Source organism: Ambystoma mexicanum, chromosome 7p (assembly GCF_040938575.1).
Source record: "Ambystoma mexicanum isolate Mex_15411 chromosome 7p, UKY_AmexF1_1, whole genome shotgun sequence".
NCBI classification, from domain to species: domain Eukaryota; kingdom Metazoa; phylum Chordata; class Amphibia; order Caudata; family Ambystomatidae; genus Ambystoma; species Ambystoma mexicanum.
The window spans coordinates 827,526,315-827,542,852 of record NC_090939.1 but is presented as its reverse complement, the minus strand read 5'-3'; the positions used below and the strand labels follow the sequence as shown (position 1 = coordinate 827,542,852).

Below are 16,538 nucleotides of genomic sequence, written 5' to 3'. Positions count from 1 at the left end.
CAGATTTTACTTCTAAAATGCAAAAAGTACAACCTCACCCATGGGTATCTGGGCACTGTAGAATATGTACAAAAAGGGCATCAACATCATTTATAAAAAATAAAATAATATTTTTTAAAAGTTCCTGGGGCAATGTTTCAGCCTTTATGCTGAACTGGAGGGTAAAGGGTAACCATAAACCACCAATCATGCACCATTCAAACTTGTGGCGCCTTCCGACAAATGCTGGCTACCACTCAACATTCACAAGCATTCTCGAGGGGTGTGGATTGCAGCAGACTCGAAGGCAGCTAGCCTTTGCACATCACTCCTGGTAACCCTGCACATTGCTTTGTGAGCTTCTGGCAGGGGTCCTAAATTGTGGCGTTAAAGTTAGTCAGGAGACCTCATATCACTGTTCTACAATTTTGTTTTAGCACAAAGGTGGACCGAGGCACAAAAGAGGTGATGAGACCAGGATCAAACCATTTTGGTGATGAGGAACCAGAGACTTGAACCATGAGGGGAACATGAGTCCCACATTCTAAACCTCTCAGATCAGTAAGCCACAAAGAAATGTGTTGCCACAGCCAGAAAAAGCAAAACTCAAAACCAGCTCTATCTCCAATATATATTAATTGTGCAGTCATTTAAAAAGGATTGACATAACTTTCTCTGTTTAAACTGAGGACAGGATGTAACATCTCATGTTCTTGTCTGAACAGCAATTTAAAATATATACAGGTCAGGGTTTCTGCTCAGTGAGCTAGACCTGTGGTAAAATTAGGTGAGCATTTGCTCGAGTCATGTACTACCTTTCGTTCACAAATGGGGCCACGAGACTAGTGCGGCTAGTGCCTTTAAACAAACATTTGCATCCTGCCTTTGAAAAGATGTGCTGGGCTGTAATCCTCAAACTGCCTTTAGTTTCTCCTTTGCTAAACTGCATTCAAGCTTAAAAATAACCATGACAAATACATCAATCAACTGCAGAGGGAGGCCTTGATGGAGGGCTTTACCTTAAGAAATACTTTTTCACTACTTATTGGAAGGAATTTTATTATGTTCTCCATCTCGACACAAATTCTTGTGTCATAACTGGGCAATATTAAGTGCAATTCCCTACTCTGAGCACCATGGCTGAGGTTGTACATATCTCCCTTTGAATCATCTCATTCTTTCCTTGTTTAGAGTTTGACCAGCTGTGAATCCTGGCCTCAGCCATCGTTTTCTGGCCATAATCACAATACCAGAACCAGTTACTGTATGCTCATTTAGTTGTGTGAGCAGGCACTGTTCGATATCTCCATGATGATGGCCAGAGCATGTGCAGAAAGTGGAGGCTGATGTGTCACCTCAAGATAAAGACTTCAAATAAAGTCTTCACATACTCACGGCACTACATTTTACTGAGAAGGTGAAATCGATTAATGACTTTTTGACCTATTGGGATGCATACTCCCGAAGAAGAAAAGGGAATTTTTGGTAGTTGCAGTCTGTGGGTGGATGCATGATTTATGCACTGCCACTTCTGGTGGTGAAGGCAGCCTTCATTACCATTTGAGCATATTAGGAAAATGGGGTGGGGGTGCAAAAGGCAGGCTTTTGGCAGGTCTACTTAATAGGCTGGCGGGGTAGTGGTGAGCCCTGTGCATCCTTTCAGATGCACGAGAGCCTCTGCTGCAAAATTGCAATGTCTTTGAATACTTCTGAATCTGTAACTCTGCAGCCACCTTCAGATCAAAGTCCTTTTCTGAGCTCAGCGGCTTGTCTGCATGATGCTAAAAAGGGACACTATGGCTATCTAGGGCTTACTGAAATCCCCCATCAATTGCAAGAATATCCCCTCACCTAGTGAGACCCCAGCACTTTTTGCTGGACATCTGGACCTTTTTCTTTAAATTCTGAATGAGTTGGGCCTTTTCCCTTTTGGAACTAGGTTCTCTGTGTTTTACCTGTACTACGAGGTCCATTTTCCTCCATATCTCTTTTAAGGCATCTATATTACTATTGGAGCACACAGCTCCTTATCGGCAGTGTTGCTAGGAACCCTTGGTGTTCTCCTTTGAGATGCTTTCTTCATCCTTACTTTTTATTGTTCTTAAAGATAGATCATTTGCATCTCTCCTAAAACTTTACATTTGGACGTGTCTGTGTGTGTCTGTGGTCCGCCCCCTTGGCGGGAACCCTTGGGTATCCCCACCTAGGCTCCCATGTATCTGGTAGGCAGGAAGTGGGGGGAGGTGTTTTTCACTCCCCTGCCATCTGTCTGCCCGAGTGCCTGAATGGAACCAGCTCCCACTGGGGGTCTGGCTGTCCCGATTGGATAGCCAACCATCCCTCTTTGTAAACTGCAGAGCAGTGTGCGCTGAAAGTGAATAAAAGGTGAGGTTCTTGAGGTGAAAGGGAAGCTGACCGCTGGACCGAAGAAAATGCCCAGAGACGCCTGCAAACCCTTTAAAAAACAGTGAAGAGACCACTACTGTCCTGACCCAGTTTTCTATATGGCAGAGGCCGACTCCTTGCCTTTGGCTGGTGGGACCAACCAGCCCCGAGAATAACTACAATATGAGCCATCTCCCAAGGTGCTGTGTCGCTCTAGAGTTGCAGGCTGCGATTACCAGGAGACCTCCGACCCAATCATAGTAAATCGTCTTGCCAAGGCCAAATTTGTGCAAGTCTTTGCTGAGCTCCAGGTGAACCTCCAGAGACACAATCCAACTCATTCAGGTTCCCTCACCAGAGTGCAAGAATCCAGGAATCAAAGAGGATTGACTGGACGAATCGTGTCTTTTGTTGTTGCAGAAAAGATGCCAAAACCTCAGGCTGGCCAAAGAAGCTGAAGAAATCCATGCCAGAGGTCTCCCATCAAGACCACTGCTGAGAGATCCCGTCCATTGTAATGCATTTCGTCACCAGACCAAGGATTCTGGGGGTCAGACCCAGTGCTGCCACCACAAGGCGAATTCTGTCACAAACAATTCTTCAAACGAAAGGTAATGTGGGGAGAAAGGGTATTGCTTACCTTAATCCGGGAAGTCGCTCTAGAGCGCTTGAGTGTATATAGAGGTGTCCATGGTGTCCACTCTTACCTCAGACCCAAGCTACTGCTTGTGTCCCTTTTGCAAGTCCTTTATTAGGGTCTCCACCGTGGTGTCATTCTTCTAGTATCCTTACCTAGAGATTAAAGTATCCACAGGAACCTTTGCTGTTCTGCTGCTTCAAAAGACTGAGCTCTCTTCAAACTGCCTTTTAGCTAGGATTGCGAATTGGACTTTAAAAGTGTTAACTTGCGCTGAAACTGCCACTAGAACCATAAGCTCTGCTCTGCTATAGCATGACTAAACTGTTTCCCTTCCAAAGAGAATGCATCTTATGTGGTTTCGCTAACTATACAAAAATACAATTACCGTATATCTGTGTGTGCGCGAGTGTGCGTTGTTACCGATAATACTGTACAATTGTCAGTATTAAAAGTTGTAACAATTGTAACCGCAAGCAAATACAAACTAAGCAGTGGCCTTTGAGAAGTATCTACAAGTAATCTCATGCGTTTTAGTTTAATGCGCACCACCTTGGACTCATGGAAAGATAAATAAGGTGGTTTGCAAGAGAGCCTGTAACTCTTCAATACTTCAGTCCGAAGCGATAGGCACCAGAAAATGTATTTACCCAAAACAAACACTTCAGAGAAACACTGTGAAGAAGTTCAAATGGAGGGCTCAACAATTGTGACAGAACATCGAGCTCCCATTCAAGGGCTGCAGCCTTCACAGGGGGGAATTTTCTTAACAGACCCTTCAGGAATTCTTTAACTAGTCTGAGACCACAATGAAGGCCTGCCAGTGGTTCAAGTGTATTGGGAGATAGCTGCTGGGTATATCTTGATATAAGCATGAGCAAGGTCTGACTTTGCTAGAGAGAGCAGGTACGTCATTTGAGGAGCTTTTTTATGCGAAGGGGAGACAGCCCTTGCAAATTAACCACACTCAATTTGTGCTTGTAGCATGCAAGGATAGATGGTGCTCTACCTTTAGCCAGATATATTTACGTTATGTGGGCAAGGAGTAATGGCCAAACTCTAGGTTTGCAGGAGACAAGCCACCAGTTTAAAGGACGCTGGGTCTTGGTGGATGACAGACCCTCTCTCTCTGGAGAGCAGGTCTGGAAGATGAGGCAGTTTGATGCAAGGGGCCACTGAGAGGTGGAGATGGTCTTAGTACCAGATCTGCCTGGGTCACACTGGGGCAATGGAGTATCATCTTGCAATGGGTCTGTTAGTGTGCCCTTATTGCTCACAGAATCATGGAAATTGGCAGGAGCACAGAGAAATTCACTCTCCCAGGGCAACAAGGTTGCAGGTACTGGCTGGCAAACTTGGGCCACTTTGCATTTGCTGCTGTGGCGAATAGGTCTATCGGAGAGCGGCCCCACCAGGATAAGAGTAGTATAACTTGAGTCTGATGAAGCTCAGACTGAGTGAATCTGTGATGGGATTGTGAATTCCTGCCAGATGGAATGGAATGAGAAACATTTTCTGATCTATCGCCCATGTCCACATCGCTTGTGCTTCCTTTGACAGAATGGGGGGTGGGATTCCCCCTCACCTCCCCTCCAGCTTTCTGATGTAGAAGATGATGCTGGTGTTGTCTGTGAAGATGCAGACTACCTTGCCCTGGAGTATGGGCTGGAATGACTTGAGAGTCCAGAACACTGCTTGTTGCTCAAAGACGTTTATGTGCAACTCGTTCTCCTTTGGTTGCCATAAGCCCCTGGCGATAAGCTGACTGTGTGCCCCCCCCCCAATCCTTTCAGGAGGCATCGGTGGTCACTGTGGCCTGATGCGCAAGAGGGAGCACCTTGCGTGAGATGCTGACAAATGGACCACCATTGCAGGGTCCTCCTGAACACTGGAATGTTGGTCATCTTGTCATTCGGGGAGCTGGATATCTGTTGCCACCTGGCATCCAGGAACCGTTGTAGGAGTCTCATGTGCACTCTGCAATGACGGACTAGAGGGAGGCATGAAGAGCTCATTCCTAACAGATTTGATGGAGTGGACAGTTGAGAGCTGTCATACTTTGCTCAAGATGGCCTCGACCCTCTCCTCCGAAGGAGAAGCCAAACACGCCAGTGTGTCAGAAAGAGCATTCTGCAATGGCGCCACATGATTTCGGAAAGTTGATCAAGAATCCCAGTGAAGTTAAGCACCTGATGGACTCTTCAGTGTTTTGTAAGGTCAGCGGACAAGAGCAGGCGCGGATCAGCCAGTCGTCTAGGAAGGGATAGAGGTAGATCCCTAGATGGGCCTCCAGTGGAGCCAGACACTTGGTGAAGAACCTTGGAGCTGACTTGAGGCCGGAGGGAAGAGCCTTGAATCGGTAATGTTTGCCGTTTACGACAAACCTGAGGAAACATCAGCGCCTGCGGTGAATGGGGATGTGAAAGTACGCATCCTCTAGGTCTAGGAAGGTCTCCATGCTCCAGTTGTTCGAGCACGTGCTGCAAAGTGACCATCTGCAACTTTTGGGACTTGAGAAACTTGAGTTGCTCGAGGATGGGCCACCAACCAACAAGCTTTTTTCTTACCGTCTTGCACAATACTTGTCGGTGGAGATGTTGCGGCACTCATTGACAAACTGTGCTAGACGGCCTCCCAATGGGGTGCTGAAGCGGAGGACTGACCTTGGACCACTTGGTTAGGCCGGTTTGGTCATCTGTGTCCGGGTGGATGTTACATGTCGACGCTGTGTTCCCCTTCTGTAGGACTGTGAATGTTCGATGTACACCTCTTGCATGGAGCGTGAAGGTTGACGGTATGCTGGCCTGGACACTTTTGTGGACCTGGAGAAACAGCCCTTGGATGAACGAAAGGACTGTCTTCGTTGATGAAGAGTAGCCAGCGAGCGTGCTGTATCTGTGTCCGATCTTTATGGACTGTAGGGTCCGATTAACCGACTTACCGAAAAGGTCCACGCCTTCAAAAAGGCATATCAATTACTTTTGCCTTGACCTCGGGGCAAAAATAAGTGGCCTTCAACCAGCCCTGCCTGCGGAGCACTGCAAAGTTATCCACCAGGCAGAAACCTGAATCCGCAATGTACAGAGCCACTAATCACGTGATCAGAGGCAACCTCACCCTCTTGAAACAATGCCAAAGCCTCTTTCTTCCTGTCCTCTGGGAGGAAGTCTAAGATGGATCCCAGATTATACCATAGCTCCCTATTGTATCTGGAGAGTACGGCTAAAGCGTTAGCTGCCTTAGTGGTGCAGGCAGCAGTGGTGATGTGTTTTCCCAAATACGTCCAACTGCTTACCCTCTTGGTCCAGTGGAACCATGCATGGAGAGGAGGGTTAGCAGCCCTTTTCCTCGCTGCAGCAGAAACCACAGTCGGGAGAAGGCTGGAATGAAGGCACTTCGAGGCAGAATATGTGATTCTGTACTTCTTCTCTAGGCAATCCTTAGAGCAGCAGAGAAAGGAGTTTTCATGAGCAATAAGCAATTTTTTTCATAGGTCATCAAGCAGTGGGATTAACACACCTGATTTCCAAGAGGACTATCCCCTTTGGAATAGGAAACCTTCCTTCTCTACGGGGACCAGGTTGAATAATTTTGCTGCACGGTTCAACAGAGCATGAACTGAGCCAAACTCATCCAGTGGAGAGTAGATCCACATCAGAGGACTCACCATAAATCGGAATCAGGTCTTCAAACTCATCTGTACCTAGAGTACCTTGTGAGGGATCAGTATCCGTGTCAGTGAGGGCAGCCACAGGGACGGAAAACCCCTAACACTGATTATGGCCTCAGCCCCAAGGGCAATGGTGGACTCCTAGGCAAGGCAGCCTTAGAAGCTGTTGGAGGGAGATGCTGTTGCAGCTCGGAAACCAACGTGTGCAGAGTAGACATGGTGCCCAAGGACAAGTCTCTAAGAGCTGTGCCCATGGCGACTGTGGGCAAAGGCACAGCTGGTAAGGCTAGTTGAGGAGCAATGGGCAAGGGCACAGTTGGCAGCATTGGATGTAGCTGCTGAGAATGATGAGGTGGTTGTGGCTTTGGAGAGCAAATCTAGGAAGAACATGGTCAGGAGAATCATTGACCTCTTTCAGATCAGAGGAGAAAGACCCTGGAGGCTTGTCATCGGAGAGAGTGCCTCCATGCTTCAACTCAGCAGGAGGCAACACTCCTGGAGACCCCACTGGCAAACGAGTTAAGAGCGGTTGTGCCTTGGGAGAACAGAGCTGGTGATGGTGACGTCAATAGAGCTGATGACGGGATGGATGAGGGTGGCTGTGGAGCTAGAGCAACCTTGTGGTGGGTTACCATAGTCATCAACAAGGTAGTTGATGTGGTCGTGGGCGAAGCATTTGTAGATGTAGTCATAGACAAAGTGGAAGAGGAAGATTTTGGTTGCGGGACCGGTGACAATGACTTGGTTGTGAACTGCAGCTGAGACTTGAGTTTCGATGAGGGGATACGATCATGGACGCGACCCTTGGGGTGGCTGCTAGTGGACGGTGCCCCGCCCATCGATAAGCGGCTCGTTGGCAGAGTCATCAATGTGTTTTTTTTTGCTGACGATGAGGCCCCGGAGTCGTGGCAGTGGACCCTGTCATCATAGACAAAGCCTTGGGCACCGTCTGAGATAAGGTTCGAGTATGGGACTTTGTCCTTTTTAGGTTTCTTCTCCAGGAAGTGTCCATAACAGACCCCAACCTCTTAGAAGAGGGAGTACACTCAATGGATCTGGTGATCTGGGCAGAGGCAGGACTATGCACAGAAGCCATGTCAGAGGCCTTGGCACCCTCCTCTAGCCAAGTCACCAACCTTCTTTGATGATCCTGCTGAGTCTTGGAGGACAAGGACTTGCAGATGGACCAGTTGCCCCGATCGTGGTCCGGTGCAAGCAGTAGAGGCACTTGTCATGCCAATCATCCACAAAGAAGTTCTTCAGGTGGCACATGGAGCAGGCCCTGAAGAGGTGGTTCTTGCTGGCCTCCACCAATGCCGCGTGGTGAAGGCCCAAGATCCATGGAGAAAAAAGATCCGACAATGGAGTGGATCTCAACCAGCAGTGGTTGCCAACTGCCAATGGTCATCAGAGGGACCGAAGATGAAAAAAAAGTGAAGAATTGCCACAAAAATAAAAGAAATTGGAGCTTTTCGATGGGCAAACTCCAAGGACTCCCAGCACGAACACATGTGGTAAAATGGGAGGGGGCTGAGGAAGCATACAAGGAACCCTTCAATTGAACACCTTCGACATCATACTTTTGGTGGATCTTTTGTGTTTTAATCGAATTTTAACTGGCCGTATTTTGTTATTCAAATTTCTTTCCCACAATAGTTACCCTCAGAATGCAGGGTAGATCATCCTTTCTCCCCTCACCCCACCCCCAAAAAAAAAACAAACAAAAAAACACAGCAGACCTCGGATGAAAGCCATGTGCACTCTCGTATCGTCCTAGCAAGTCCTTCTCGGACAGATTTGTTTGCCAACTCATTTTACTTGGGGTTGCAAAGAAGTAAAAATCTAGAGAGCTTTCTCTTGTTAACTGTAAACCCGTTCTTGGCACAAGTTAACCAAAGAGTTGCAATTATTTCTGAAATCCAAGATAAACAAAAACTCAAATCCCTCAGGTCCAATAGGCATGCAACCATCATTTCCTGCGTTCAATGTCAGAAGAGGAGGGACTAACAAGGCTAATGCAATCTTCTGGTGCAGATAAGACTCTGAAATTACCTGTCAGAAATGGTGGCATTTACTTCCCCCACTCTCATAGCTGAGGTGATAGCAAATAAGCATTGACAAAAAAAAGCCTTAAGACTCCATTTAATCGGAGCTGTTATTGATGCAAAATTGATTGCATATCAGGAATGGAGATTTGAGGTCGACAGAAATCCCCAAACATTGAAGCTGGCCTACCACTTCGAAATCCTTGTACATCTCCCCAAATGACAAAGCAGTCATCAAGTTGTACAAGTAGGAGAAATTGATCGGTCCTCAATGTGGCTGCAACCATTGCCAAAATCCCTTAAGGAAAGGCCAAATAAATCTTGAATTGAAAATGATGCTCCCCTGCCTGCACAAACCTGGGATGTTTGAAGTGTTTCGTTTTGTGAAAATGTGCATTGTAAACCCAGGAATATTAGTGAATTGTCCATAAGACTAGCCAATGTCCACACAGACGTTTGGGGTAACGCCATCATTTAGAAATTGTCTTTGCCAAGACATTTGTTAAATAATTAGAGGGCTAAAATGGGTTGCAGACCTTCCCTATCTTGGAAAGCGATGTATCAGAAGTAGCAAGAAAACATTCACAGTGGAAGGGGGTACCCTTTGTACCACTCTTATTAATAGGGCTACAGCTCTTGTACAGAAATGGTAAGGATGATATTGCAAGGGGAGAGGCACCAGGAAAATGCAACCAATAACCGTGTTTCAAGATCTGTAGGACTTGCTGCTACATGGTACCTGCATCCACCCTGCAATACCCCCCCCCCCCACCCCATTACCCTTACTGGGGTCTGATAATGAAAGGCCTTGGTGTTTAATATGCTTTTGGGCTGTCAACATCTGGGCATAGGGTGCATGTATTATGCAGCATAGAAGCTTTGCTGCATGGGCGGCCTAATACCAGAGTGCATATGGGAATAGTGAGCCAATGTGCAAGTTACATAAGAAAAACAGGATTCTGGCAAACTAGCTTTTACAAATATTTTCTGTGCCATTTGTGTGCTTGGACTCTCTGAACACCTGTGGGATGCCCAAAGGCAGCACAATCTTGGGTGATTCAGGGATCATGCGATTTGGAAGGAGGGAGATTGGTTTTCCCACCTCAAGTGTAAAATATCCTTATGTTTGGTGTACTTTACATTCTATGGTGGGCGAGGATGGGAGTAAAGCATGTTTTGAATGTAGCTCGCAATCACAAGAGGCTTGCAAACTTAATTTTTCACCCCAATGCGGCAACGGGTCACCCGAGAAGTATTTTGAGGTTCCGTCATGTTTAACTGATTGGTAACTGAGAAGGACAAGCTATTCTAAAGTCATGCACAAATGTCATGGATTTTGCACAACTGTGGGCCCAATCTCTGAAGCAGTATTCAAGAAACAAGTGCTGGTCATGCCCAAGAAAAGACCTGCATCTCTTAAGCATACGTGGTGCTGGAGGGTGGGGGGGTTGGGGACGTCTTCCTCCCCTGTCCCAATCTGTAGTGTCCAGAACATTTTTCTAAAAAAAGATTTGCCCTTGATTCAGCATTGAAATCATGAGAGCATGTATATGCTTAAAGGCCCACCTTATATTCAGTGCTGATCAAATTAGTACAATGTTCATTTGTGGTGCCGTCCTACATCAGCAATAATAAGAACATAATATGCACAGAGGAAGGAAAAAGTTGTTTAAGAACTTACAAAAGCCTTCGAAAGAGAACTTGACAACCTGTAAACAGCTAGTAACATGGGATGAATTAAGTGCAGTCCTTTGGGTAGTCAGAAACGGCAATCTTGTTGAACAGTGCTCCAAGGCCAGACCTCATAGCATGAAGTGACTGCACAAATATGGGACGGACTGTGAGGTATGCAGCGGATCAAATACTTACATACAGAGAGGCTTTCAAAAGGCAGTCAATGCAAATTACAGGCGGGCGCGGGGTCGGGGAGGGTACAAGAAAATTAAGGTTTGCCATTGTATGGCTGAAACAGTGTGAAGATTGAGACATGCTAACTATCGAACATCTAAATCCAACATCCAAACGCATGCCGACAATTTATTAGAATATTTACTTGCAACTGATTTTCTTTTCCCTACTACAAGAAGGTTGCAGATTACAGGTACTAAGCTTTTTTGAAAAATCAATCCATGGTAGTAGCACCCTTAAAATAAACAATTGACAGTGATACCTTTAATTCTTCCATGCTGGCAAGGTTGTTGTTCAGCATTCGATCTTTAAGCAGCGTTATGGGGTCACTTTTACTCCTCACTTCCTGAATTTCTTCTCTGGTACGATAGCTTAGGAAAGAAGGAAACACAAACTTGACAGTTTACACCATTTCACAAAGCAGTGAACTCAATTGACTAATTGTTAAGTAAGCTCTTTACAATAAGGAAAGGATTGAACAAAAAAGATAATATACCATGAAGCCAGTTCATCGAACAAGTGTTCAAAACACTTTAAGACTGGTATATTTATAAAAATATTATAAATACATTGATGCTGAATATTTAAATGCATAATGCTTTTTTGGGGAAGGCAGTTTCTTCCTACAACATTTAGAACAACAAGTTCCAGCCCCCAACTTCGCTTCCCCATCATATTGTTAGTGCTCTCTTACACAAAGTAATTTTGTACTTGGTCCCCTCTGCGTTTAAAAATGTGTTACTAGCCCCTCCATCAATGCTCACAACCCCAAAGAGCAGATCAGCAGGCAGATATTCTTTTGATTTTTCTTTTGCTGATTTGTGCTAGATTTCAAGGTGAAAAAAAGGGGGGTGGGGGACACAGCAGGGATTTAATTTTTTTCCCCTTTTGATTATTTTCTTTACACATTTTAATTGAACATTTCAAGCAGTTTCTTACAGCATACGCACTGGAAGAAGTAACATGATGTGGCAGCACCCGTACAAAAGGTGACGGCAATCTATACCAAGAACAATACAGTGGTTTCCAATATGTGCCAAGTCTTTAGGAATAACAACATGTTCCATATATCCTCGATCTAAAATAAATCGCTCACCTGACTCCAGGGTCACTCATGCTGTGTCCATGGTATCGATAGGTCTGTAGTTCCATCAAAATGGGGCCCTGCAAAAAAACACCCATCAAATACAAAGAACTTAACACGAGTACCACCAAAGAGACTCACGAGCTTCAAGTCTGCACTATTACACACCAAACCCATGAAAATGCTGCCAACAACCTAAAATAATTGCAAATCATCTACATAACATAAATCATAAATGAGAAGCATGAGCCAGTGGATGTCCTGAGAAATCGTACCTTATGAACATCCTACTGATACGATATTTTATTTGTATCGCGCTCAAACACGTGTTTCAAAGCGCGACCAGGCAAGAGGGTAAGAAGGGAGGACAAAACAACGATCTTACTAGGCCTAGTAACATTAGAACGTGCAAGTGCAGAGAAGGAAGGTGGCAAGTGCAAGGGAGAGGGTAGAGCTGGAAGGTGCTGAACAAGGGATAAACACAACTACTGATATTGCAGCCAGCAAGGTGGCAAGTGCGAGGTTTAAAGCACAGACAAGGAGTATCTGATAAGTGCACGTAAGGAGACTGTAGGGTTACAGATACAGAGCCAGGTGCAAGGGTTGCAGAATGCAGTGCGGGTGTGTGGCTGGGTGGGCAGGGACCTGGCCCTGAAATCAGAGGGCAGCCAGGTGCACAGAGCCAAAGCAGACAGATCAGCAGGGGAGATGAAGAGCGATGGCAGAAGCACAGAGGAAGGTCTTGAGGTGCTTCCCGAACCGGAGATGGTTCTCAAGTTTCAGAGTGGCACGGAGGCTGTTCCAGAGGGAGGACCCAGCCGAGGAAAGAGATCTACCCCCAACTCGTTGCTTGGAGAAGCAACTGACCCTGAGGGAGTTGGAGGTGAAGGAGCAAAGCGCTCGAGTGTGAAGGCATTTACAGAGGGGGAGTTGAAGGTATTTTGGACCCAGGCCCCAGAATGCCTTGTGGACAGTGCAGAGGGTCTTGAATTTAACCCTTGCAACCATTGGGAGCCAAATAAGAGATTTCAGGGCTGGAGAGATACGATCCCAGGGCTTGAGGCCAAGGACAAGTCTTGCAGTCCTATTCTGGATGAGTTGCAGAGGGTAGAAGCAGGCAGATTTAGAAGGAGACTGTTGCAGTAGTCTAGCCTAGAGAGAACCAGAGCTCTAAAGACAATGAGCTTCTGGGGAAGGAGAGGAAAGGAAGAATACCTCTGAGGAGGTGCAGTTGGTAGTTTGATTTCTTAGAGACTTCAGAGATATGAGGAGAAAAAGTGTGGAGTCGAAGATGACCCTGAGGTTCTTAGCCTCACAAGTGGGAGCAGGAAGAGGGTCAAGGGGGGCCGGCCAGAGAGTGACCGGAAAAGAGGGTGCAGGTGTGCCGATAAGGAGAATCTCTGTTTTACTGCATTAGGGCAGAGATCATTAGTGGCACACTGAAGAGGGAAAATCGAGATCAAACCCCTGCCCCCTCACCCCAGGCGCATATACAGAAGAACAAGGAGCGCACTTATCATTTGAACCAGGCACCAGCGCACACATGGGTGACAAACATGCTGAAAGACACCCACTCCACCAAATTTGCAACTTCCATGCTACATTAGAATCAATGCAGCAATACCATAATCTACAAAATACAAGAACCCCTGTTTAAAGGCTGCAGATGCCTATAGTAATTAACATGAACTAACTGCACAGTGTAAAGCCATGTTTCAGGAAAATTACAGCCAAGTTAATTTCTCTCACTGAACACTAGCTGCAGATGCCTTCACCAATACTCCTCGCAAACCCACGAGTAGCCAAGGTCGCGTAGTCAGATAAGATTGCTTTCTGCAGACAAACATTTTTTAATTGTCCACAAATGCGACTAAGCCATGGCAACTACGTAACTAATCCTGGATGGCAGTCAGAAATGAGGGAGGGAGAAGCGGTGGCAGAGGGAAGCCTGAAAATGAGCTGAGTGTCATCTGCACAGCACTGAAAGTTGGAGCAGAGAGCGGCAATATGGTGGGCAAGGGGTGCCAGGTATTGGCTGAAAAGCCAGGGAGAGAAGATAGACCCCTGGGGAACACCACACCTAGAGTGCGAGATGGAGGAAAGGAAGGACCCAGGTTGGACCTGGGAGGGTCGATCAGAGAGGAAAGAGGTCAGCCAAGCCAGGGCTGGTGATACTCAGGTTATCACAGAGACGGTTGAGCAGGATGGCATGGTTTACCGTGTCAAAGGCAAAAGAGATCGAGTAGGAGGAGGACAGAAGGGATGTTAGAGTCAAGGTTGGAGAGCAGGTCTTTGCGGATGTTCAGGAGAGAGGTTTCCATGCTTCTGGCAGCTCTGAAGCCAGACTGATGGTCATGAGACAACCAACAGAGTCAGTGTGAAGATTAATATGGGAGATGGCCAGCTTTTCCAAGGGTTTGCCCAGGAAAAAAGTGATAGAAATTGGGCGATATTTAGCTGGGCAGGATGGCTCAGCTGTGGGTTTTCTGAGAAGACGGTGCACAAGAGAGTGCTTCAGGAGGTGAGGTAAGGCTCTGGTCGCGAAGGAATGGTTACAGAAGTCGGCCGGAGCAAGGGTGTCAATATAGTCCCTGGTGGTTTCGGATGAACAGGGAAGAATCGATTTTGACGAGACTTACATAGAGTGGACTTGTCTAGAAATCTCATCGGGGGAGAAAAGAGGAAAAGATATAAAGGGGGGAGGAGATGTGGCTGAAGGGGGCCAGAGGTATCAGAGAGAGAAGGGGGTAGGAGGGGATGAGGAGACAAGTGGGTGGACAGGATGTCCGGATTCCTTTTTTTTTAGATCAAATGAGAGGCCAGGGCTGTGCAAAGGGCCTGGGAGGCGACAGGAGAGGTAGAGACTGCAGCAGGGTTGGCCAGCTCCTTGCAGATTTTAAAGAATTCAGCTGAGTTAGATGCCGCAGAGACAAGGGCTTAGATAAGGTTACTCTTCTTAGTGAGGACAAGGAGTTGGCATTGCCTTTGCAGCAGTCGGCAGGCCAGTTTGTCAAAGGATGCACAAGAAGCCTGCCATTACCTCTCAGCCACCCTACACTTGCATTTAAGGGTAACTAGGTCAGAGTTGTACCAAGAGTTGCACTTTGCTTTGGGCTTCATGCGGATCCTCATGACAGGGGCAAGAGTATCAGAGATAGAGTAGAGCGTGGAAAGGGCTGTGTCAGGATGTGAGTCAGCCCGAGGAGCAGGAGAGAAAGTGGTAGCGAAAGCCTCAACTGCCACACACACTTCATGGGTCGGATGACCGAGAAGGTAGGTGGAAGTATTGGAGTTCGCTTGGCCTGAGGGGTAGCGAGGGTGAGATTGGTGGAAAGGAGAGAGTGATCGCTCCAGGAGAGCGGAGTGGTCAGAGGGCTAGAGAGGGGGAGGTCTGAAGAGATCAGAGCATTCAGAGTGTGTCCTGCAGAGTGAGTCGGGCCAGAGGGGAGAAGAGAGAAAGAGAAAAAGAGAAAGACAAAGAGAGAAAGAGAAAGTTGCAGAGGTTGCGAAAGAGTCCAGATGAGGGACAGGAAGGATCCAGATGGATGTTGAAGTCTCCAAGGAGGAGGAGTTGAGTGGTCAAGGTCAGGAGGGAGGAGAGGTCCGCCCACTCAGAGGAAGGATGAGATCGGACCAGGTGGCCGATAGATAGCAGCCACGGTGAGAGAGTGGCCAGGAGAGAGAGAGAATGCCTACAGACAAGGCATTCAAAAGAGTAGGCCTGCGTAAGAATGACAGTCAGGAATCCAATTCAGAAAGATCAGGGCTACACCACCACCGGAACGGTTGTGTCTGGGTGGGGAGAGGATCTTGTGGCCAACAGGGAGGAGAGTGTCAAAGCTTGTGACAGAGCTGGCCTTGAACCATGTCTCGGTGAGACTGAGGACATCAAGTTCTTCCAGCAGGCGGCAGATGCCAGAATAGTGTTTTACAGCTGAGCAGGAGTTATGGTTGCCATCCTTGAAGGACTTCCGGGGAAGGGGTACAAATCAGAGGTATGTCCTTCAGAGGTGTAGAAGGAGCATGGGGTGAGGTGAGGGCAGAAGAGGAAGTAGGAGAGGGCAAGGTAGCCGAGGAGGAGGCAGAGCGAGGGAGGCAAGGAAGCTGAAGGGAGAGACGGGACAGCAGGAGAAGAAAGGAAATTGATGAGGCGTGGGAAGCGTCCATCAAGATCAAAGAGGAGAAGGTTGGCCTGAGGCTCTTGGACCATGACGGTGCCTGTAAGGTAGACATTAATGATGACTTTGGAGGAGTGGAAGGGGTGCTGAAGTGCCTCCCAATGGGTGCCACCATTAATGGGTGAGTGTTAGGAAAGATTCTCTTTACTGCACCTTTCCTTCCATTTTTATGGAACCCCTAACTTTTTGCTTTTATTTTTCAATCTGACCTGTACTTTTTGCAGTACAGTGAAGCCTTAAGCTTCACTGTATGGCCTCTGCTCACATTTTATGGAGAAACTGATATGTCCTTTAGGCTATCAGTACTGGGAAACAGTGTTTCCCTTAGTCTTGTGACTATGTTGCTACTTGTGGTTACTTTTGTATCACATGTGGTAACCTTTTATTATTGCACACAGCAGCTTACACTGCAGTGCAATGGGGTTCATTTTTGTTTTGCCCTAGACTAACACTCAAAGGATTGTTTGGTTATTCCGAGGTGCTTAAAAGATGGGCTGGTGGCAGCAGTGACTTTTCCCCACTTTTTGGGAAAATGTTAGCTTAACCGCGTTTACCGCGTTTGGCTTCTTACTGTGGCTACTGGTCAAACATGGCCACGCCACGAGGTTTTTCACCCATTCTTTTTGCATCTTTTTGTTTAGCCTTCTTCCTG

At 46.9% G+C, this 16,538-nt stretch overlaps 1 protein-coding gene across 2 annotated transcripts in view; it reads right to left on the bottom strand.

Annotated features, from left to right (window-relative positions):
• Positions 1 to 16,538, bottom strand: part of LOC138526349 (pyruvate dehydrogenase E1 component subunit alpha, mitochondrial) — a 264,819-nt gene that overhangs the window by 31,998 nt on the left and 216,283 nt on the right. For both annotated transcript variants that reach the window (XM_069636991.1, XM_069636992.1), the window contains 2 exons: positions 11,721 to 11,788; positions 10,887 to 10,995 (listed from right to left, as the gene is read on the bottom strand). In XM_069636991.1, the coding sequence (XP_069493092.1) occupies positions 10,887 to 10,995; positions 11,721 to 11,788 (177 nt within the window). The remainder of the gene's footprint in view (positions 1 to 10,886; positions 10,996 to 11,720; positions 11,789 to 16,538) is intronic.